Raw genomic sequence first — 18,948 nt, 5'->3', positions numbered from 1 at the left:
CAAAACATTCAAAGGCTTTCAACTTTCAAAGCATATTTATTTTCCCATTGTTCCTCAATTGTAGTGTATGATATACCATTTTGTAGCTCTGAGTCTCTACATTTATCAAACGTAACAAACACCATTTCAAATGTTGCTACATAAGACCGATTTCAGCCCGGTTGGTCACATATCAGACTGTCTGACGGTTGCAAGAGACCACCCTTAAAATAAATATATGAATACTTGAATATCTTCACATGGTTTTGTAACTTCCTCTGTACACTGTATGTTATTTCCAGGCAAAGTTCTGCCAGACATTTTTTTATACAGAACTGGAGTGAGGGACGACATGCCTGATTGGCTGCTGTGGCGTCAGTAAACACACAGAACAGGACAGATGCAGATACTTTTTTGCACTACTGCAGATTTCAAAATCGGTCCACTAATACAGGACTAGGAAAGGCCCAGTGCACTACTTTTGTGGGGGAAAAAACAACTTTTTGGTTAGGAGACCGGCTATGTCGAGCACTGGGGAGCGGGTTTAGGGGTGGCAATACCCGCTCCCCCTGACGCTCAGCTCCAGCAACAGGACGACACCGGAGGAGATGCAAACCTGGATGATATTGGAGTCCAGGATGTCCGCCACCGGGACACAAGAGTTCCTCAGGACCGTACCCCTCCCAGTCCACTAGGTACTGGAGCCTACTCCCACAACGTCGGAGTCCAGGAGGGACCTAACAGCATAGGCAGATGTCCCCTTGATGTCCAGGGGAGGCAGAGCGGTGTCACAGGGGACGACATCAGCCAGGGGACCAGGAACCTGGGGAGCAGGGACCACCGGCCTGAGAAGGGAAACTTGAAAGAAGTGTGAGATCCGGTAGTTAGTGGGGAGTTTTAAATGATAGGTTACCTCATCGACACTCCGAAGGACCTTGAAGGTCCCCACAAACTGTGGGCTCAGCTTCTGGCAGGGCAGGCGGAGTGAAACTCCTTAGAAACCTCCCCAGCTCCTGGTTGGTCCTCTCCACCTGCCGTTGGACTTAGGCCGGCCGGTACCCGGATATGAGGCTGACCGTGACCCCCATCTTTGCCATAAAGGCCTTTCATACATGCAACATGAATTGGGTACCAGAGTGCTAGAAGACCTGCTGGAATAGTACCTCAGCGACCTGGAGAGCGTTAGGTAGACCAGAGATAGCGATAAAACGGCAGGATTTAGAGAATCTGTCAACAAACACAGTGAACCGGAAAGGTAAAACAATCAGAAAGGGGAAGATCAGTCATGAAGTCTATAGACAGATGTGACCAAGGCACGGGAAGGGGAAGTAGTTTCCCTACAGCATGCCTGGGAGATTTGGATTGTGCTCATACAGAGCACGAGTTGACATAGTGGGCGGCGTCCTGTCCTAGGTGGGCCACCAGTACTTATCGGAGAGGGATTGGACGGTGCGGGTGATACCTGGGTGTCCAGCGGCGAAGGATGTGTGTGCCCAGGTAAACATCCGATATCTTACCCCCATGGGCACGTAGATGTGATCACGTACAAAACACACAAATACTACCTAATGATCGAGGGGGAGTAATCAAGGAGATAATGATCACCAGGTGTGCGTAATGATGGGGAGCAGGTGTGCGTAATAACTGTTGCCAGGGCCCGTGGTTAGTAGACCAGCAACGTCAAGCGCTGGAGGGAGAGGGAGTAGGTGTGACAATATGTATGATATGGATAAGCACTTGTTCTCATTTCAGTTTATGAGATGGCATGATTATGATTGGTGATCTCATATGTTTACAGTCAAAGGTATCAGTATTATTATTCTGCTTATGAATGCCTTCTCAGAGAGCACACTAGTCATGCACTTTTCTGTGATATGGTACTCTTGAATGTATAAACTGAAGAGTGCTTTTACATTTACATATTGTCTCATTCTGATGCTCTGAAAATTACCAATAATACTGTAGGCCTCGACCTACTATATTTCCATAGGATTCACAGAAAGAGATTGTATGGATATCATTTGTATATCATCTCAAAACTTTCTCAAGTTATTGAAAAAATTATGATAGATGTCCGGCATAGCATGTTATATAAAGTATTTTTTCCGTTGTCTGATGAGCGTAGTGACAAAAACAGTTTGTGGTCTGCATATAAACATGTGGTATGAGTGTGGTTCAGAAAGAAGGTTTGGTGAAGGTTCCCTATATTCCCTATATAGTGCACATACTGTACCTCTGACCAGAGGCACTTCTTTTGACCAGGGCCCATAGGGTGCTATTTCAGAAGCACACTTGTTATTTGGTTGATGCTGTAGAAAGATAACAGTTTTGTCAGTGAAAAGTAAGCCTTGATGTGTACATGGCCCACCCTCCTGCCTCCCTAAAAAGTAACAATATAAAAACTATGGGCTGAAACTGTTGGACCTGAGGGTTTGTTAATTATCAACCTCCTCAGAATCTCTCTGTCCAGCAGAAATACTGAAATCGAATGTGTGTTGACCAAAAACACAACAAGGCGTGTCCAAGACCTTAGCAACACAATTAGCAACATGATTATTTGTATGCACATCAAACTGCCTTGGTAACAAACCATAACAAATATAGCACAGAACAGATGAGGTGTGAAATCAAAAGTACCAAAGAAAAAACATTTATGTTTTGTTGTTCAGTGGAAACTTCTCACCACGGAGACTTTTGTATGAGATGTACGTGTTTTTTTCCATCCCTGTTCACACCAGCAAGGTGACACTGACCACAGGTCGAGGATGTTGTGTCTGCAGCGAATGCATCAGATGAGTTTGCAGAGAGCCTCAACCTGGACTCAGGGGTAGACGTAACATAGTAAATGTAAATCTGGAACACTCCAATTAGTATGATATGTTACGTTTCATATGGTATGTATTCATTTGTGGATGGCTATCATCCATTTCGCATGATATCGTCTCTGGCTCAGGCGTGCCACTAGCGACCCACCTAGACAACATCCGGTGAAATTGCAGAGCGCCAAATTCAAAATACAGAAATAGTCATAATAAACATTCATAAAAATACATGTTTTATACATCGTCTTAAAGATTAACTTCTTGTTAATCCAGTCGCTTTGTCAGATTTCAAAAAGGCTTTACAGCGAAAGCATACCATGCGATTAGCTGAGGACAGCGCCCCGCTTACAAAAGCATACAAACATTTTCCAACCAAGTAGAGGAGTCACGAAAGTCAGAAATAGCGATAAAATTAATCACTTAACTTTGAAGATCTTCATCTGGTTGCAGTCACAAGAGACCCAGCTACACAATAAATGTTTGTTTTGTTCGATAAACTCCCTAATACTCTGTTTTGTTGGCGCGTTTTGTTCAGTAATCTACTGGCTATAAGGAGGTCAAAACATGCAGATGAATACATCCTAATAGTACTGGTAAAGTTCGTTGAAACATGTCAAATGATGTTTATAATTCATCCTCAGGTTGTCAATTGTCTAAATAATCGATAATATTTCAACCGGACAATAGAGTATTCAATAGAAAGGAAAAGGGTTGCTAGAGGTTCACATTAAATGGATAATCATCCCTCCCGACCAACGACCCTACTTTTTTTTGCCTTAAGCAACCTTCTGTCTTATGTAACCATACCAAACGTAACATATCATACTAATTAGAACTTCCCTTATTTACATTTACTATGTTACGTCTAGTGTATGAGACCAGGCTGAGAGCATTGATAACTGCCTCTGCACACAACATTAGTGCAGCAGGCCTATTGTTTATGGATGCGTTCCCTATGCATGCAAACACATCATGTATGCACTATGATTGAAGTATGCCTACAAGTGCACAAAAGTGTTCAAGAAGTTGAAAAAAAACGAACATGTTATGGACTGTTTGAACATAGCCCACTAAATGCATGGTTATTTTACTAAACGGCAGATTTGTATTCTTTGGCAGTGGCGGTGTACAGGTGTCCCAAACCCCAGATGTTCACTCATATCATTGTACATCATGCATTCAAATAAATTCAACCATACAATTACGATAACAACAGCAGATAATGTTTTGAAGTATAATAGTGTTTGTCATTGTACACTTCACACATTGTGCACAACTCTCTAGTCTAGAGCCTGGAGTAGTTTGGTTTTGGTCAGGTATTTTCAGTCTAGCGGTAGGAATGGAAATTGATGTGGGGCCTGAATGCTGATAAGAGATTGTGTGGTGAGAGAGAGAGAGAGAGAGAGAGAGAGAGAGAGAGAGAGAGAGAGGAGAGAGAGAGAGAGAGAGAGAGAGAGAGAGAGAGAGCGAGAGAGAGAGAGAGAGCTCCAGGCCAGTCTTCCTGTGGTGCATGTTGCTCGTCTTCATCAGAGAGAGAGAGAGAGAGAGAGAGAGAGAGAGAGAGAAGACTTTATCTCAGTGGAAAATAACAAGGCATATCAGTGTTACCATTATCATACACATTCAACTAGTGCCCCTCATTTTGTTGCTGTTTGCATCCTAAATCTTATTACACAGAATTAGAGATACACGCCCAGGGCCCATCTTTAATATCAAAAAGTAGTAAAATATTGGTTATCAGTAAAAAGAATATTATAATAATATTACACTATCTTTCTGTCAAGACTATGATAGGCCCAGTGATGTTCACCTCAGCAGGTCTCACTCAACACTGAGCTGCTCCTTCCTGTCACTCACAACACAGGAAGTGATGCGTTCCTCACTGGCCCCTCCTCTACCTCAGCACTCAATCACGATGGCTGTCACAAGGGGATTTTTGACTACTACTATTCAATGTATTACATCAGTTCTTTATCAGTGCTACAGTACACTGATATCAACATTAAAACATTTGACAATTATCTTGTGGCAGCATAAACAACATTTGTCTCCATCTCCATCATTTGACCTTCAGCTCTCTTCTTCTGACGGAAACTCAGTCCTGAGTAGTTCAGAGACTCTGGGTCCTGATCCTGATCCCGTAGAAAACATATAATAAGGTTAGAGGTGTCAAACAATTCTAATCAAGTACAGTTATCTGGATGTCATTTACGAAATATGACAGTTTCTATTACCTGGCTATTTTGTGGCTGCAGTTGAGCCTCGATACCTGAGTAAGGAAAGAGTCATTTGGGTCAGTACACAAACAGTCATTCAAACATACATTTTATGTTGTGTGTTACTGTAAAGAAATGTGGTCAGAGGGAAATACCCTAAGCATGTGTATGTGTGGTTTGCTTTCAATTGATATCATCTGAGATATACACCTTTTAGAAAATGTTTATGGTCCTCAATCGTACCTGTGTTGTGTGTTTTTGTGTCTCGTCTGATCTTGAGGACCAGGATGAGGATGACTATCAGTAGAACAGCAGTCACAACACCCAGGATCACAACCAGGGAAGGGAGGTACGTCGTTCCATCATCATCCTCTCCTACTAAACTGATAGTTCCATCACAGTGTTTTGGTTTTGCTTCGGCAGTGCCTTCAGAAAGTCAGAGTGAAAATATGTTTTAGAAATGTTTACAAATTAATAAAAAATTAAAAGCTGAAATGTCTTGGGTCAATAAGTATTCAACCACTTTGTTAGAGCAAGCCTAAATAAGTTCAGATAAATGTGATTAATAACAAGTCACAAAATAAGTTGCATGGACTCACTCTGTGTGCAATATTAGTGTTTATTAACATGAGTTCTGAATGACTACCTCATCTCTCTACCCTACACATACAGTTATCTGCAAGGTCCCTCAGCAGAGAAGTGAATTTCAAACACAGATTTAACCACAAATACCAGGGAGGTTTTCCAATGCCTCACAGAGAAGGGTACCTATTGATAGATGGGTAAAAAAAGAAGACATTGAAAATCCACTTGAGCATGGTAAAGTTATTAATTATACTTTGGATGGTGTATCAATACACCCAGTCACTACAAAGATACAGTCGTCCTTCCTAACTCAGTTGCCGGTGAGGAAGGAAACCACTCAGGGATTTCACAATGAGTTACAGAGTTTAATGGCTGTGATAGGAGAAAACTGAAGATGGATCAACAACATTGTAGTTACTCCACAATATTAACCTAAATGACAGAGGGAAAGAAAGTCTGAACAAAATAAAAAATATATTATTGTTTGCAATAAGGCACTAAAGTAAAACTGCTAAAAATGTGTAGAAGAAATTATCTTCATGTCCTGAGTAGAAAGTATTATGTTTGGGGCAAATCCAACACAACACATCACTGAGTATCACTCTTCATATTTTCAAGCATGGTGGTGGCTGCATCATGTCTTGTCATCGAAAAGGACAAAGTTTTTTTAAAGATAAAAATATACATAATAAAGCTAAGCACAGGAAAAATCCTTGAGGAAAACCTGGTTCAGTCTACTTTCCAACAGACACTGGGAGACAAATTCACCTTTCAGCATGATAATAACTTAAAACACAAGGCCAAATATACACTGGAGTTGCTTACCAAGACGACATTGAATGTCCCTGAGTGGCTGAGTTACAGTTCTGACTTAAAGTGGCTTAAAAATCTATTACATGACTTGAAAATGATTGTCTAGCAATATGTTTGTCATTGCTAGACAGACATCTTCAAGTCTTTTCATAGATTTTCTAGCCGATTAACAGAGTTTGAAGAATTAAAAAATAATAATGGTCAAATATTGTACATTCCAGATTGTACATTCCAGATTGTACATTCCAAATTGTACATTCCAAAGCTCTTAGAGACTGACCCAGAAAGACTCACAGCTGTAATCACTGCCAAAGTTGATTCTAACATGTATTGACTCAGGGGTGTGAATACTAATGTAAATGATAATTTACAAGGTAGGCTAGTGGTTAGACCATTGGACTAGTTGCCGAAATGTTGCAAGATCTAATCCCCTCGCTGACAAGGTAAATATCTGTTGTTCTGCCTCAGAGCAAGGCAGTTAACCCACTGTTCCTAGGCTGTCATTGAAAATAAGAATGTGTTCTTAATTGACTTGCCTAGTTAAATAAATATATTTCTGCAATTAATTTTAAATACATTTGCTAACATGTCTAAAAACATGTTTTCACTTTGTCATTATGGGTATTTTGTGTCAATCTATTTAATCAGTTTTGAATTCAGGCTGTAACACAACAAAATGTGGAATAAGTCTAGGGGTGTGAATACTTTCTGAAGGCACTGAACATGAGAAAGACAGAGAATTAGTAATTAGTAAGAAAGAATATGTATTTTTTGCAAAAAATATAATGATGAAAAATATGTCCATCAATGGTTTGCCTTTGTTTCATGATAACTCCTGATTCGGTTGATAGGCATTTTATCTTTGTCATTACAGGGTATTGTGTGTAGATAGGTGAGATTATTTTTTAAAAATCCATTTTGAATTCAGGCTGTAACACAACAAAATGTGGAATAAGTCAAGGGGTATGAATAGTTTCTGAAGGTGCTGTACATGAGAAAGAAAGAGAAACTCACTTTTTGTCGATGACTCTAGTATTTTCCCACCTCCGTTGTGCCCTATAACATCGAGATTAGTCCAAATAAATAATACATTTTTTCTCAATTTTTATACTAAAAAATATGTCCAAAGTTTTGCCTTTGTTTTATGACAATTCCTGATTAGGTTGTTATTCATTTTCAAATATATCAAACGGCAGATAAATAATTGAAAACGTACCTTGAATTTTTAGATATGTTGCGTTGACAAAGAACATGTGGCTATATGGATACAATCCACAGAAATACAGACCACAGTCACCTATTTCCACTTTTGTAATTGTGAGAAAGACAGTGGTGGTGTTGCTGAACATTTCAAAATGGCTCCTTTGAAAACTATTGTGGAGATAAGGTGTTGAGTTAAAGCCGTACATAGACGAGATGCACACAGGCTCTGATCCGTTGACTTGCTTGAACCATGCGGTGTGTCCCACAGCCGTTGTAACATTGGAGCACTGCAAGGTGATGGTATCCCCAGTACGTACCTCCATAGTCTGACACTGAGAAACCAACACAGAGACCAAACCTGAAACACAGAGAACAAAGTGAATTACTATATTATATTATTATATATTGAAATCACGTTAGAAATCAGGAAAAAGTGCTGCACTGAACATTCCGGTTTTCCTTGATGGATGCACTCAATCTTACTCTGTCTCTACAGTATGTTAGATTTAACAGTAGCTTACTTACTCAATCCATAGAGCAGTAGAGCTGGTAAGAAGGTTTTGGCCATTCTGTGTGTAGATCTATTCTGCTCTGTCTGGTTGTGAATCAGAGAGCACTATTCACTCTGAGATCAAAGGTGATTTCATTGGTAGTGGGCGTGGTAGTTGGTATTGGACCACAATGTCTATTTACAGAGAGCAGAATTGACAGAGACATTTTATGTGGAGTGTAAAAACAAAAGTTTAGCATAGGTATGTTGAATTAAAATGGAGATAAGTGTTTGGGTTCATATACAGTAGGTGTTTGGGTTTAGTGGGGATAATAGGTGACCATAAGACTTCACCTTATCAGGGTTAGTGCTCTTAAGGCTTTGTTTGTATTGTACCCTACAGATGGATTATACCAGTTCAAACAAACTATCCACTACCCAGCTAGCAATGAGGAATCTGCCCTCAAGCGGCCCTCTTCCGGGGGACCGGAACGAATTGAATCCGCCTGGAATCTGGTGTCGGACTCGGCCCGGAATCAAAATGAATGACTGCCAAGAATCGGCCCAAGTACATCGGCCGTTTCCGTCTAAATGAATTCAGGCGACTATGCTGGCATCTAATCAGAATCCCCCCAGAAGCGTCCCTATGCAATTTTAAAATCACCCGATTTACTCATTTTAAATATTACTATTATACATTTTGTATATACAAATGATACCCATCCACAATTTTTTATATAATTGTATTTATTACACCCTTTTCGTGATTGTCTTGTTCCATCGCTGCAACTCCCGTATGGCCTTGGGAGAGGCTAAGGTCGAGAACCGTGCAACATCAGAAAAACAACTCCGCCAACCCGCACTGCTTCATGACACAATGCACACTTAACCCGGAATCCAGCCGCACTAATGTGTCAAAGGAAACACTGTACACCTGGTGACCATGTCAGCGTGCATGTGCCTGGCCCGCCACAGGAGTCACTATAGCGCAATGAGATAAGGACATCCCGGCTGGCCAAACCCTCCCCTAACCCGGACAACGCTGGGCCAATTGTGCGTCGCCTCATGGGTCTCCCAGTCGCGGCCGGCATGGGTATCGAACCAGCATCTGTAGCAACGCAGTTTGTACTGCAATGCAGTGTTTCAGACTGCTGTGCCACTCAGGAGGCCCTATCTACAAAGTATCAAAATACTAAAATACTACAATTTTTGGTCCCAGTTCGCCCCTGTATTTGCACATGGTGTAAATCATTCAGAGGTAAAGGGCTCAAGTTTGGCTAATTGATGTAGAAGAAAAATGTATAAATTCACAGTTTGCATAAGAGTTACAGTGAAGCCATGTCAGTAAATTGAGCCAAGGTAGAAGACAATGTCAGTGATCTTTAGCATAAATAGCTACTGAAACACATGAGAAATGGACTAGGCAGTCTACTGTAGATATGCACATACAGTACTTACAAGTGAGATGCAGAATCACCAGACAGATAATAATGGGTTCATCTTGCAGTCCATCCTTCGTGGTTACTCTCGCCTGCCCTGAACCAAATGGACTGGTGCAGTACTGTGATCAGTAGGCTTCTTGCCTGACAGTTACAGAGAAAGACAGAAAGTCACCTATTCTCTCTGATTGGTGGGAGATTCATCAAATAACACCCTTCCTGGTAGGTGTGTGAACAGACACTGCACTTCTTACAAAGAGAGCATTTACTGTAAATCATATACGTATATATATATATATACAGTATATTTCTAATTTACAACTGCAACCTGGCCAAGATAAAGCAAAGTAGTTTGACACATACAACAACACAGAGTTACACATGGAATAAACAAACATACAGTAAATAATACAGTACAAAAACAAGTCTATATACGATGTGAGCAAATGAGGTGAGATAAGGAAGGTAAAGGCAATAAAAAGGCCACGGTGGCGAACGGATGGCACTGTGATAGACTGCATCCAATTTGTTGAGTAGTGTGTTGGAGGCTATTTTGTAAATGACATCGCCGAAGTCAAGGATCGGTAGGATGGTCAGTTTTATGAGGGTATGTTTGGCAGCATGAGTGAAGGATATTTTGTTGCGAAATAGGAAGCCAATTCTAGATTTAACTTTAGATTGGAAATGTTTGATGTGAGACTGGAAGGAGAGTTTACAGTCTACTAACCAGACACCTAGGTACAGTATTTGTAGTTGTCCACATATTCTAAGTCAGAACCGTCCCGAGTAGTGATGCTGGGCAGGTGTAGGCAGCAATCGGTTGAAGAGCATGCATTTAGTTTTACTTGTATTTAATAGCAGTTGGAGGCCACGGAAGGGGAGTTGTATGGTATTGAAGCTCGTCTGGAGGGTAGTTAACACAGTGTTCAAAGAAGGGCCAGAAGTATACAGAATGGTGGCGTCTGCGTAGAGGTGGATCAGACACTAACCAGCAGCAAGAGCGGCAATGTGTACAGTTGAAGTCGGAAGTTTACATACACCTAAGCCAAATACATTTAAACTCAGTTATTCACAATTCCTGACATTTAATCCTGGTAAAAATGTCTTAGGTCAGTTAGGATCACCCGTGTGCAGTTGCAAACCGTAGTCTGGCTTTTTTTATGACAGTTTTGGAGCAGAGACTTATTCCTTGCTGAGCAGCCTTTCTGGTTATTTCAATATACGACTCGTTTTACTGTGGATATAGATACTTTTGTACCTGTTTCCTCCAGCATCTTCACAAGGTCCTTTACTAATGTTCTTGGGTTGATTTGCACTTTTCGCACCAAAGTATGTTCGTCTCTAGGAGACAGAACGCGTCTCTTTCCTGAGCGGTATGACGGCTGCGTGTTCCCATGGTGTTTATACTTGCGTACTATTGTTTGTAGAGATTAACATGGTATCTTCAGGTGTTTGAAAATGAATAATCTGTCTATAAACAATTGTTGGAAAATTTACTTGTGTCATGGACAAAGTAGATGTCCTAACCGACTTGCCAAAACTATGGTTTGTTAACAAGAAATTTGTGGCGTGGTTGAAAAACGAGTTTTAATGACTCCAACCTAAGTGTATGTAAACTTCTGACTTCAACTGTATATCTATGAGGTATGTAGAGTCAAAGAGATTCTTGCGGCACAAGGTCTCTCTTGAATTTTATTTGTATTTTTTTAAAATTTCAACGAGACTAAACGTAATTAAATAAAGGTTGAATAAAAAGGCACTTCATCTGTGATAAGAAATAGATGTGTGTTGGTGTTCCTCCATTTCTAATGGTGTGATGGAGCCTGACACATATTCAGCTAAACTGCTATTCCTTTAATAATATTGTAAATGTGTATATGTGGTCGTACAGATGTTCTGTAGACAGAGAATAGAGATATACGGAGTGTAAAATTGGTTTATTATGTTATGTCTTTAAAAAAAGAATAATAATGACGGCTGACTATGGCCTGTCCTCGTTCTGTGGTGCTGGCTGTTGTGCAACTTTCACGATGAGTAGATCTATTGCAAGAGGCCTAAATCATTTCCCATAACATGTGGTACTGCTAGACATCACATCATTAAGTCAACTTTGTCCTACACATTTGTGTTGAGAGGCTTTTGCTGCACTAAGAGTCTGTTTCACACCCACTAAGTAGTGTGAACAGTAAGGGGCCCTAAGGGACAAAGTGGAGAGTAGTGTGGGTGCAGGTCAGTCTTCCTGTGTTAAATGTCTATAAGAGGTTAGTTTCCATCAGTGGAAAGTTACTGCAACACTTCCACCTTCACCACAAGGCTTTGTAAACAGACCATAATGTCTGAGACAGTTAATAGCATCTGTCTGTACAACGTGCCACATCATCATAGTATGCAGTGGGTTCAATTTATTCAAATTCAAATAGTTGGAAACACTTTATTTTTCTTTACACAAAAAACTGGGTTACTGTTGCTAAAATAGGCACAAAACAGGTTTACTGTTGCTAAAATAGGCACAAAACAGGCCCTTGAGCAAGGCACTTAACCCTAATTGCTCCAATGGTGCTGTACAATGGTGACCCTGGCTGTGAACCCACTATCTGCGGGTGTCTCAGGGGGAGTTGGGTTAGCAACAACAACATGAAACATTTTCATTACACAGATGTGTACCAAGACAAATATAAGCATCCCCCAAATTATTATTATTAATATTATTCAAATGTAAAAATAGGATTGTCAGAGAAGCAATGCAATCAATTATTTCAACATTGTATAACAAACAAGCTATGACCACTGTTTTCATCACATTTGACTGCTTATGCATTCAAAGATAGTTAATGAAGCTAGAACTAGTTAATAAAGTGTTATCTAGTATAAAAGGATCATTGGTTCATTCATCCAGTTCTACTGTCTGATCCCAGCATACACCACTGTCTCCATGTGACCTCTCTGTCTTCTAGACCTGTTCTTCTTGTTGCTCAGATTCAGAGCTACGTAATGGAGACTGTCTCCATCTTGGTCCTGTGAAGCACAAAATAGCATTGTTGACAATCAATTATTTTAAATGTAGTTTTTTTAAAACCCAAAATAGTGAAGTTGGTTAAAGACAGGCTTCGCAATAGACTTCAGACAATATAAAAGTATTTCTGCTTACCCCTAGATCTGATCTGGTAACTGCAGGACCTCTGGTCTGAGAGACGAGTCCTAAAATGAATGACAAAAAATATTAGGATACTTCTACTTCTTCCACTACTGAAACAACAACAAATGGTGACATCAACGAATATCAAGGGATAGTAACTTACCTCTGCACTGCACACATGTTGTGTTGTTCATCTTGTACATGATGCAAACCAGGACAATGATCAAGGTGAACGTGACACACAATACTACACCCAGGCAGGACACCAAGAGAAGAGGATCTGCTCTATGGTCTGTTGAAATTCAAACAGTAATAGAAGAAACCAGAATAGCAAGTAAATGTATGTTCTACATAGTAGACTATACAGTAGATATAAAATGAAATAGAAGCCGAATCATATACCCTCAATGTCCAGCTTGGTCCCGTTCCCGAAGAGTATCTCCCCACATGAGGCCACAGCACAGTAGTAAGTCCCAGCATCAGAGAAGCTGAGGTTCCTCTTGGGGAGGTTGTAGACACAGCTCTGTGGAGGAGACCCAGCCTCAGAGCTCTTCTCACACTGATCACTCCTGTCTCCATGGGTGTAAATTATTCCTGGACGGGATTCTCCTGAGCCATGTCTGAACCAATAGACACTGTGTTCTCCTGCACAGGTCTCAGTGTGAATTGTACAGTTCAGAGTCACAGAGTCTCCTGGATGGACTGACTCAGACACAGGCTGCTGGAGCACAGACATGCTGTTGGACTCTGAATCTGAAGAAGGTGAGTAACTAATGTAAGACTAAGTGGGTGAAAACACGAAAAGCCATGTATTCATCACTAGCATTTGATGAAGTAGTTGCAGAAACATACCAATGTACAGTGCCATACATTTTGAAATTGAAGATGCAAATGTTTAATTACTTTTGACAATTAAAACAGTTCCCTCTCCAAATGTTTGCTCATAGATGGCTGTAGTGGAACAAAAGTATGTAGCTGAGTCCCCTGGCTCTGTCTTGGATATGGTCAAGTTACAGCTGTAGTCTCCTCTCCTCACACCCAAACGTTCGGTCTCAGTAAAGTCCTTGATAAAGTTTTTGGAATAATAATGATCTTGGCCAACATAAAGAGATGATGCCATGAGGAGGGGTTCCTGTCCAAAACTCTGCTTGAACCAATTAAATCTGGTCACCGACACATTAGGACAAAGGCAAGTGAGAGTCACAGTGCCTCCCAGCTCAGTAACCATCACAGGGATTGGTTGGATTGCGTTTGGTTTGGTGAAAGCACAAACTGTCAAAGCAAACAACAACATGGAACAAAGTCACAGGCATTTCTACCCATTACAGACAACATCCACTTCACTTATTATATTCAAACTACATACTACAAATGATTAAATAAGGAACTAAATTAAAATATCTTACACTTACCCAAGTTGATGTAAAACATAAATACTTCTCTATTCATCATTGTAACATTACTCCCTTCTGCACTGTATAGTCTGTGGGTCTGACAGTGGGTGACGTTATATGCACCTTAGATATGATGGCACTTTAGATGTACCCATCATACACTAGGAGGGAACACTGAAACTAGAGATTTTATTGGCTGACGACAATCTTAGAAGTGTGTCCTCTGGCTTACCATAGTGTGAGCTTCACGGGAATGACTTTCCAATAAGATATTATGAAGAGATTCAGGGTTACTAGATCAAGGCTATCAAATATTTGCCTGATACGGCTGTTTCTTTTGTAAGAAAAATTAAACATTTTCTGAAATGAAATTGATGTTTGGACAAGAAACAGTGAAATATCTCTAGTGCTGCTGATACTACCGACCCTAACCCAGCCCAGCCCAGCCCAAGGGTTAAAGTGATCCATAATGTGCATTTCTGGCTATTGGTTTTCATCATAAGCCTCCAACATTAAATACTAATATTATTTGTAACCGCAATTGAATAATATACGGTACTGTTTTCTATATTGTAGAATAATAGTGAAGACATCAACAGTTTGAAACACATATGGAATCATGTAGTAACCAAAAAAAGTATTAAACAAATACAATTATATTTTAGATTTTAGATTCTTCAAAGTAGCCAACATTTGCCTTGATGACAGCTTTTCACACTGTTGACATTCTCTCAACCAGCATCAGCTGGAATGCTTTTCCAATCGTCTTGAGTTCCCACATATGCTGAGCACTTGTGTGCAGCTTTTCCTTCACTCTGCAGTCCAACTCATCCCAAACCATCTCAATTGGGTTGAGGATGGGTGATTGTGGAGGCCAGGTCATCTGATGCAGCACTCCATCAATCTCTTTCTTGGTCAAATAGCCCTTGCACAGTCTGGAGGTGTGTTGGGTCATTGTCCTGATGAAAAAACAATGGTAGTCCCACTAAGCTCAAACCAGATGGGATGGTGTATCGCTACAGAATGCTGTCGTTGCCATGCTGGTTAAGTGTGCCTTGAATTCTAAATAAATGACTGGCAGTGTCACCAGCAAAGCACCCCCACAACATTAAACCTCCTCCTCCGTGTTTCACGACGGGAACCACACATGCGGAGATCATCTTTTCATCTACTCTGCGTCTCACAAAGACACGGCGGTTGGAACCAAAAATCTCAAATTCGGACTAATCATGACCAAAAGACAGATTTCCACCAGTCTAATGTCCATTGCTCGTGTTTCTTGGCCCATTAAGTATCTTCTTCTTATTGGTGTCTTTGCAGTAATTAGACTATGTCGGCCTGATTCACACAGTCTCCTCTGAACAGTTGATGTTGAGACGTGTCTGTTTTTCACGCTCTGACCATAGAGAGCCCTTAGTTCTCTATGGTGTAGTAGGTCAGGGCGTGACTAGGGGGTGATCTAGTATAGATATTTCTATGTTGGTGCTAATGTGGTTCCGAATTAGAGGCAGCTGTTTATCGTTGCCTCTGATTGGGGATCATATTTCGGTAGGCTTTTTCCCCACCTGCATTTGTGGGATATTGTTTTGTGTTTGTGCACCACTTAGTTACTTTTAGTTGTTTGTTTATTTGAGTTATTGTTTTATTCTTTAAGTTTCACTTTGCAATAAATATGTGTAACTCAACATCCGCTGCGCCTAGGTCCCGTTCTTATGACAACCGTGACATTGTTACTTGAACTCTGTGAAGCATTTCTTTGAGATGCAATCCGGGGTTCAAGTTAATTGCCCATTTCTGAGGCTGGTAACTCTAATGAACTAATCATATGCAGCAGACGTAACTCTGGGTCTTCCTTTCCAGTAATTAATACCGTTCTATTTAATTTCACTTGAAAATATTGTTCATTAGTGTACATACAGTGGGGAGAACAAGTATTTGATACACTGCTGATTTGGCAGGTTTTCCTACTTACAAAGCATGTAGAGGTCTGTAATTTTTTTATCATATATAACACCAATGATAGATGATTTTATCATATAAAAAAGAACAGACTACCCACCCCAACTCACGCAGTGACCAAACTAAAACAAAGACATAACAAAGGAACTAAGGTCAGAACGTGACAATTGGCTAAAGAGAACCACATAACATTTCGACATTCTGATGGAAAATAAACTGAAATTCAAATTGGAAACATAGTTTGCTACTAAACTTTCAGTTTCTTCACTGACCTTCTACAACATCCGCAGAGTACGACCCTGCCTCACACAGGAAGCGGCGCAGGTCCTAATCCAGGCACTTGTCATCTCCCGTCTGGATTACTGCAACTCGCTGTTGGCTGGGCTCCCTGCCTGTGCCATTAAACCCCTTCAACTCATCCAGAACGCCGCAGCCCGTCTGGTGTTCAACCTTCCCAAGTTCTCTCACGTCACCCCGCTCCTCCGTTCTCTCCACTGGCTTCCAGTTGAAGCTCGCATCCGCTACAAGACCATGGTGCTTGCCTACGGAGCTGTGAGGGGGGAACGGCACCTCAGTACCTCCAGGCTCTGATCAGGCCCTACACCCAAACAAGGGCACTGCGTTCATCCACCTCTGGCCTGCTCGCCTCCCTACCACTGAGGAAGTACAGCTCCCGCTCAGCCCAGTCAAAACTGTTCGCTGCCCTGGCCCCCCAATGGTGGAACAAACTCCCTCACGACGCCAGGACAGCGGAGTCAATCACCACCTTCCGGAGACACCTGAAACCCCACCTCTTTAAGGAATACCTAGGATAGGTTAAGTAATCCCTCTCACCCCACCCCCCCCTAAGTTTTAGATGCACTATTGTTAAGTGACTGTCCCACTGGATGTCATAAGGTGATTGCACCAATTTGTAAGTCGCTCTGGATAAGAGCGTCTGCTAAATGACTTAAATGTAATGTAAATGTAATGTAAATGCATATGCACCATCTCTATTCATTATACCAGAATATTCCACAATGATACGAACCAACATCAGTATGGGCAAAATAAAACTCAAGTCATCCTTTACAGCTAAAGACAAGATGTATTTGCGAAATCTCCCTGGAATGACACTTTTTCATAGGAAGTTGGTACATGGGTACAAGTCCATGTCCCGGTGGTCGCAATATTGGAGATAGCTTCATGAGATCAGACATGCACCCTGAGCCCACTCAGACATTCTTGACACACATTCCAAATGGGAACTACAAATGTGTCTCTTGCGCACAGTGCAATATCACAATAAAAACATCCTTCTTCAGACACCCACATACAGGTCGAAAAACCCTGTTCGGGGTATCATCTCATCACCTGTTCATGTGGGAAAGTCTTATAAATTGATATATTCTTTCAAGAGCTAATCCGCCCACACCCAATATATTCCCCCTGTTGATGATGCTTATTATGCATTATGGTTGAACCAAAAGAACAATTAAATATGTGAAATTGAATTACACTACAATATATGTTGATGCTACTATTGTGTACACTACCATTCAAAGGTTTAGGGTCACTTAGACATTTTTTGTTCAATAAATAACATCACATTTATCTGAAAAACAGCGTAGACATTGTTAATGTTGTAAATTACTATTGTAGCTCGAAACAGCTGATTTTTTTATGGAATATCTACATAGGCATACAGAGGCCCATTATCAGCAACCATCACTCCTGTGTTCCAATGTCACATTGTGTGAGCTCATATAAGTTTATCATTTAAAATGTTAATTGATCCCGTTTGCAATTATGTTAGCACAGCTGAAAATTGTAGTTCTGATTAAAGAAGCAATAAAACCTTCTTTAGACTAGTTGAGTATCTGGAGCATCAGCATTTGTGGGTCCGATTACAGCCTCAAAATGGCCAGAAACAAAGACCTTTCTTCTGAAACTCCTCAGTCTATTCTTGTTCTGAGAAATTGAGCTATTCCAATCAAGAAATTGCCAAGAAACTGAAGATCTTGTACAACGCTTTGCACTACTCCCGTCACACAACAGCGTAAACTGTCTCTAACCAGAAGAGAAAGAGGAGTGGGAGGCCCTGGTGCACAACTGAGCAAGATGACAAGTACATTAGAGTGTCTAGTTTGAGAAAGATGCCTCACAAGTCCTCAACTGGCAGCTTCATTAAATAGTACCCGCAAAACGGTGTTAAAACAACAGTTTCTTTGATACTTTGAAAACTCCATACAAATGTTTGTTACTAAAAGCAGTTTTATTATGCTACAAATAGTAACATTTCTTCTTGTAGTCTGTGACAGTGGGGATATCTTTCACTGCTGCTACAGGTTCCTGACATCAGAGTACACTGCATCCTCTCTGCTGGTCTTCTCTCTTGCTCTTCTAGAGGATGACTTCTTCTTGGGGGTGAAAATACATTATGACAGCATGATCTACTATTGTCACGATTGTCTTATGGAGTAGACCAAAGCACAGCGTGATTAGAATACATTCTTCTTTATTTAATGAAGAACACTTAAACAAAAATAAATAAGACAACTGTGACCGCTATATAAAAAAATGTGCTAACGTGCAACATAGACAATAACCCACAAAATACCCAAAGCAGATGGCTGCCTAAATATGGTTCCCAATCAGAGACAACGATAAACACCTGCCTCTAATTGAGAACCAATCTAGGCAACCATAGACCTGCATAAACACCTAGATGGAAACAGCCCCATGAATCTACAAAACCCCTAGACAGTATAAACACCCTAGATGAGACAAAAACACACATACCACCTTCGTCACACCCTGACCTAACCAAAATATATAAAGAAAACAAAGAATACTCAGGTCAGGGCGTGACAACTATATAGTGTTTCAATTCTCCTGTGGAAGAAAACACTACAAAAGACATGACTGTTCAG

At 40.7% G+C, this 18,948-nt stretch overlaps 2 protein-coding genes across 2 annotated transcripts; both read right to left on the bottom strand.

The window, feature by feature from the left end:
* Window positions 1-4,021: 4,021 nt before the first annotated feature.
* On the bottom strand, window positions 4,022-8,214 carry LOC124013724. The gene is made up of 6 exons (XM_046328175.1): window positions 8,144-8,214; window positions 7,632-7,976; window positions 7,430-7,471; window positions 5,261-5,443; window positions 5,036-5,070; window positions 4,022-4,933 (listed from the first exon to the last, which is right to left on the bottom strand). Exons 1-6 carry the CDS (start codon window positions 8,184-8,186, stop codon window positions 4,820-4,822), a joined length of 762 nt encoding a protein of 253 aa, XP_046184131.1. The 5' UTR covers window positions 8,187-8,214; the 3' UTR covers window positions 4,022-4,819.
* Window positions 8,215-12,424: 4,210 nt separating this feature from the next.
* LOC124013852 lies at window positions 12,425-14,114 on the bottom strand. Its single transcript, XM_046328407.1, has 6 exons — window positions 14,096-14,114; window positions 13,587-13,955; window positions 13,086-13,436; window positions 12,847-12,975; window positions 12,696-12,745; window positions 12,425-12,562 (listed from the first exon to the last, which is right to left on the bottom strand). Exons 1-6 carry the CDS (start codon window positions 14,112-14,114, stop codon window positions 12,446-12,448), a joined length of 1,035 nt encoding a protein of 344 aa, XP_046184363.1. The 3' UTR covers window positions 12,425-12,445.
* Window positions 14,115-18,948: the final 4,834 nt, after the last annotated feature.

This window comes from Oncorhynchus gorbuscha, linkage group LG25, assembly GCF_021184085.1.
Source record: "Oncorhynchus gorbuscha isolate QuinsamMale2020 ecotype Even-year linkage group LG25, OgorEven_v1.0, whole genome shotgun sequence".
Taxonomy (NCBI): Eukaryota; Metazoa; Chordata; class Actinopteri; order Salmoniformes; family Salmonidae; genus Oncorhynchus; species Oncorhynchus gorbuscha.
Note: the sequence above shows the minus strand (reverse complement) of the source record. Positions and strands in the feature narration are given on the sequence as shown.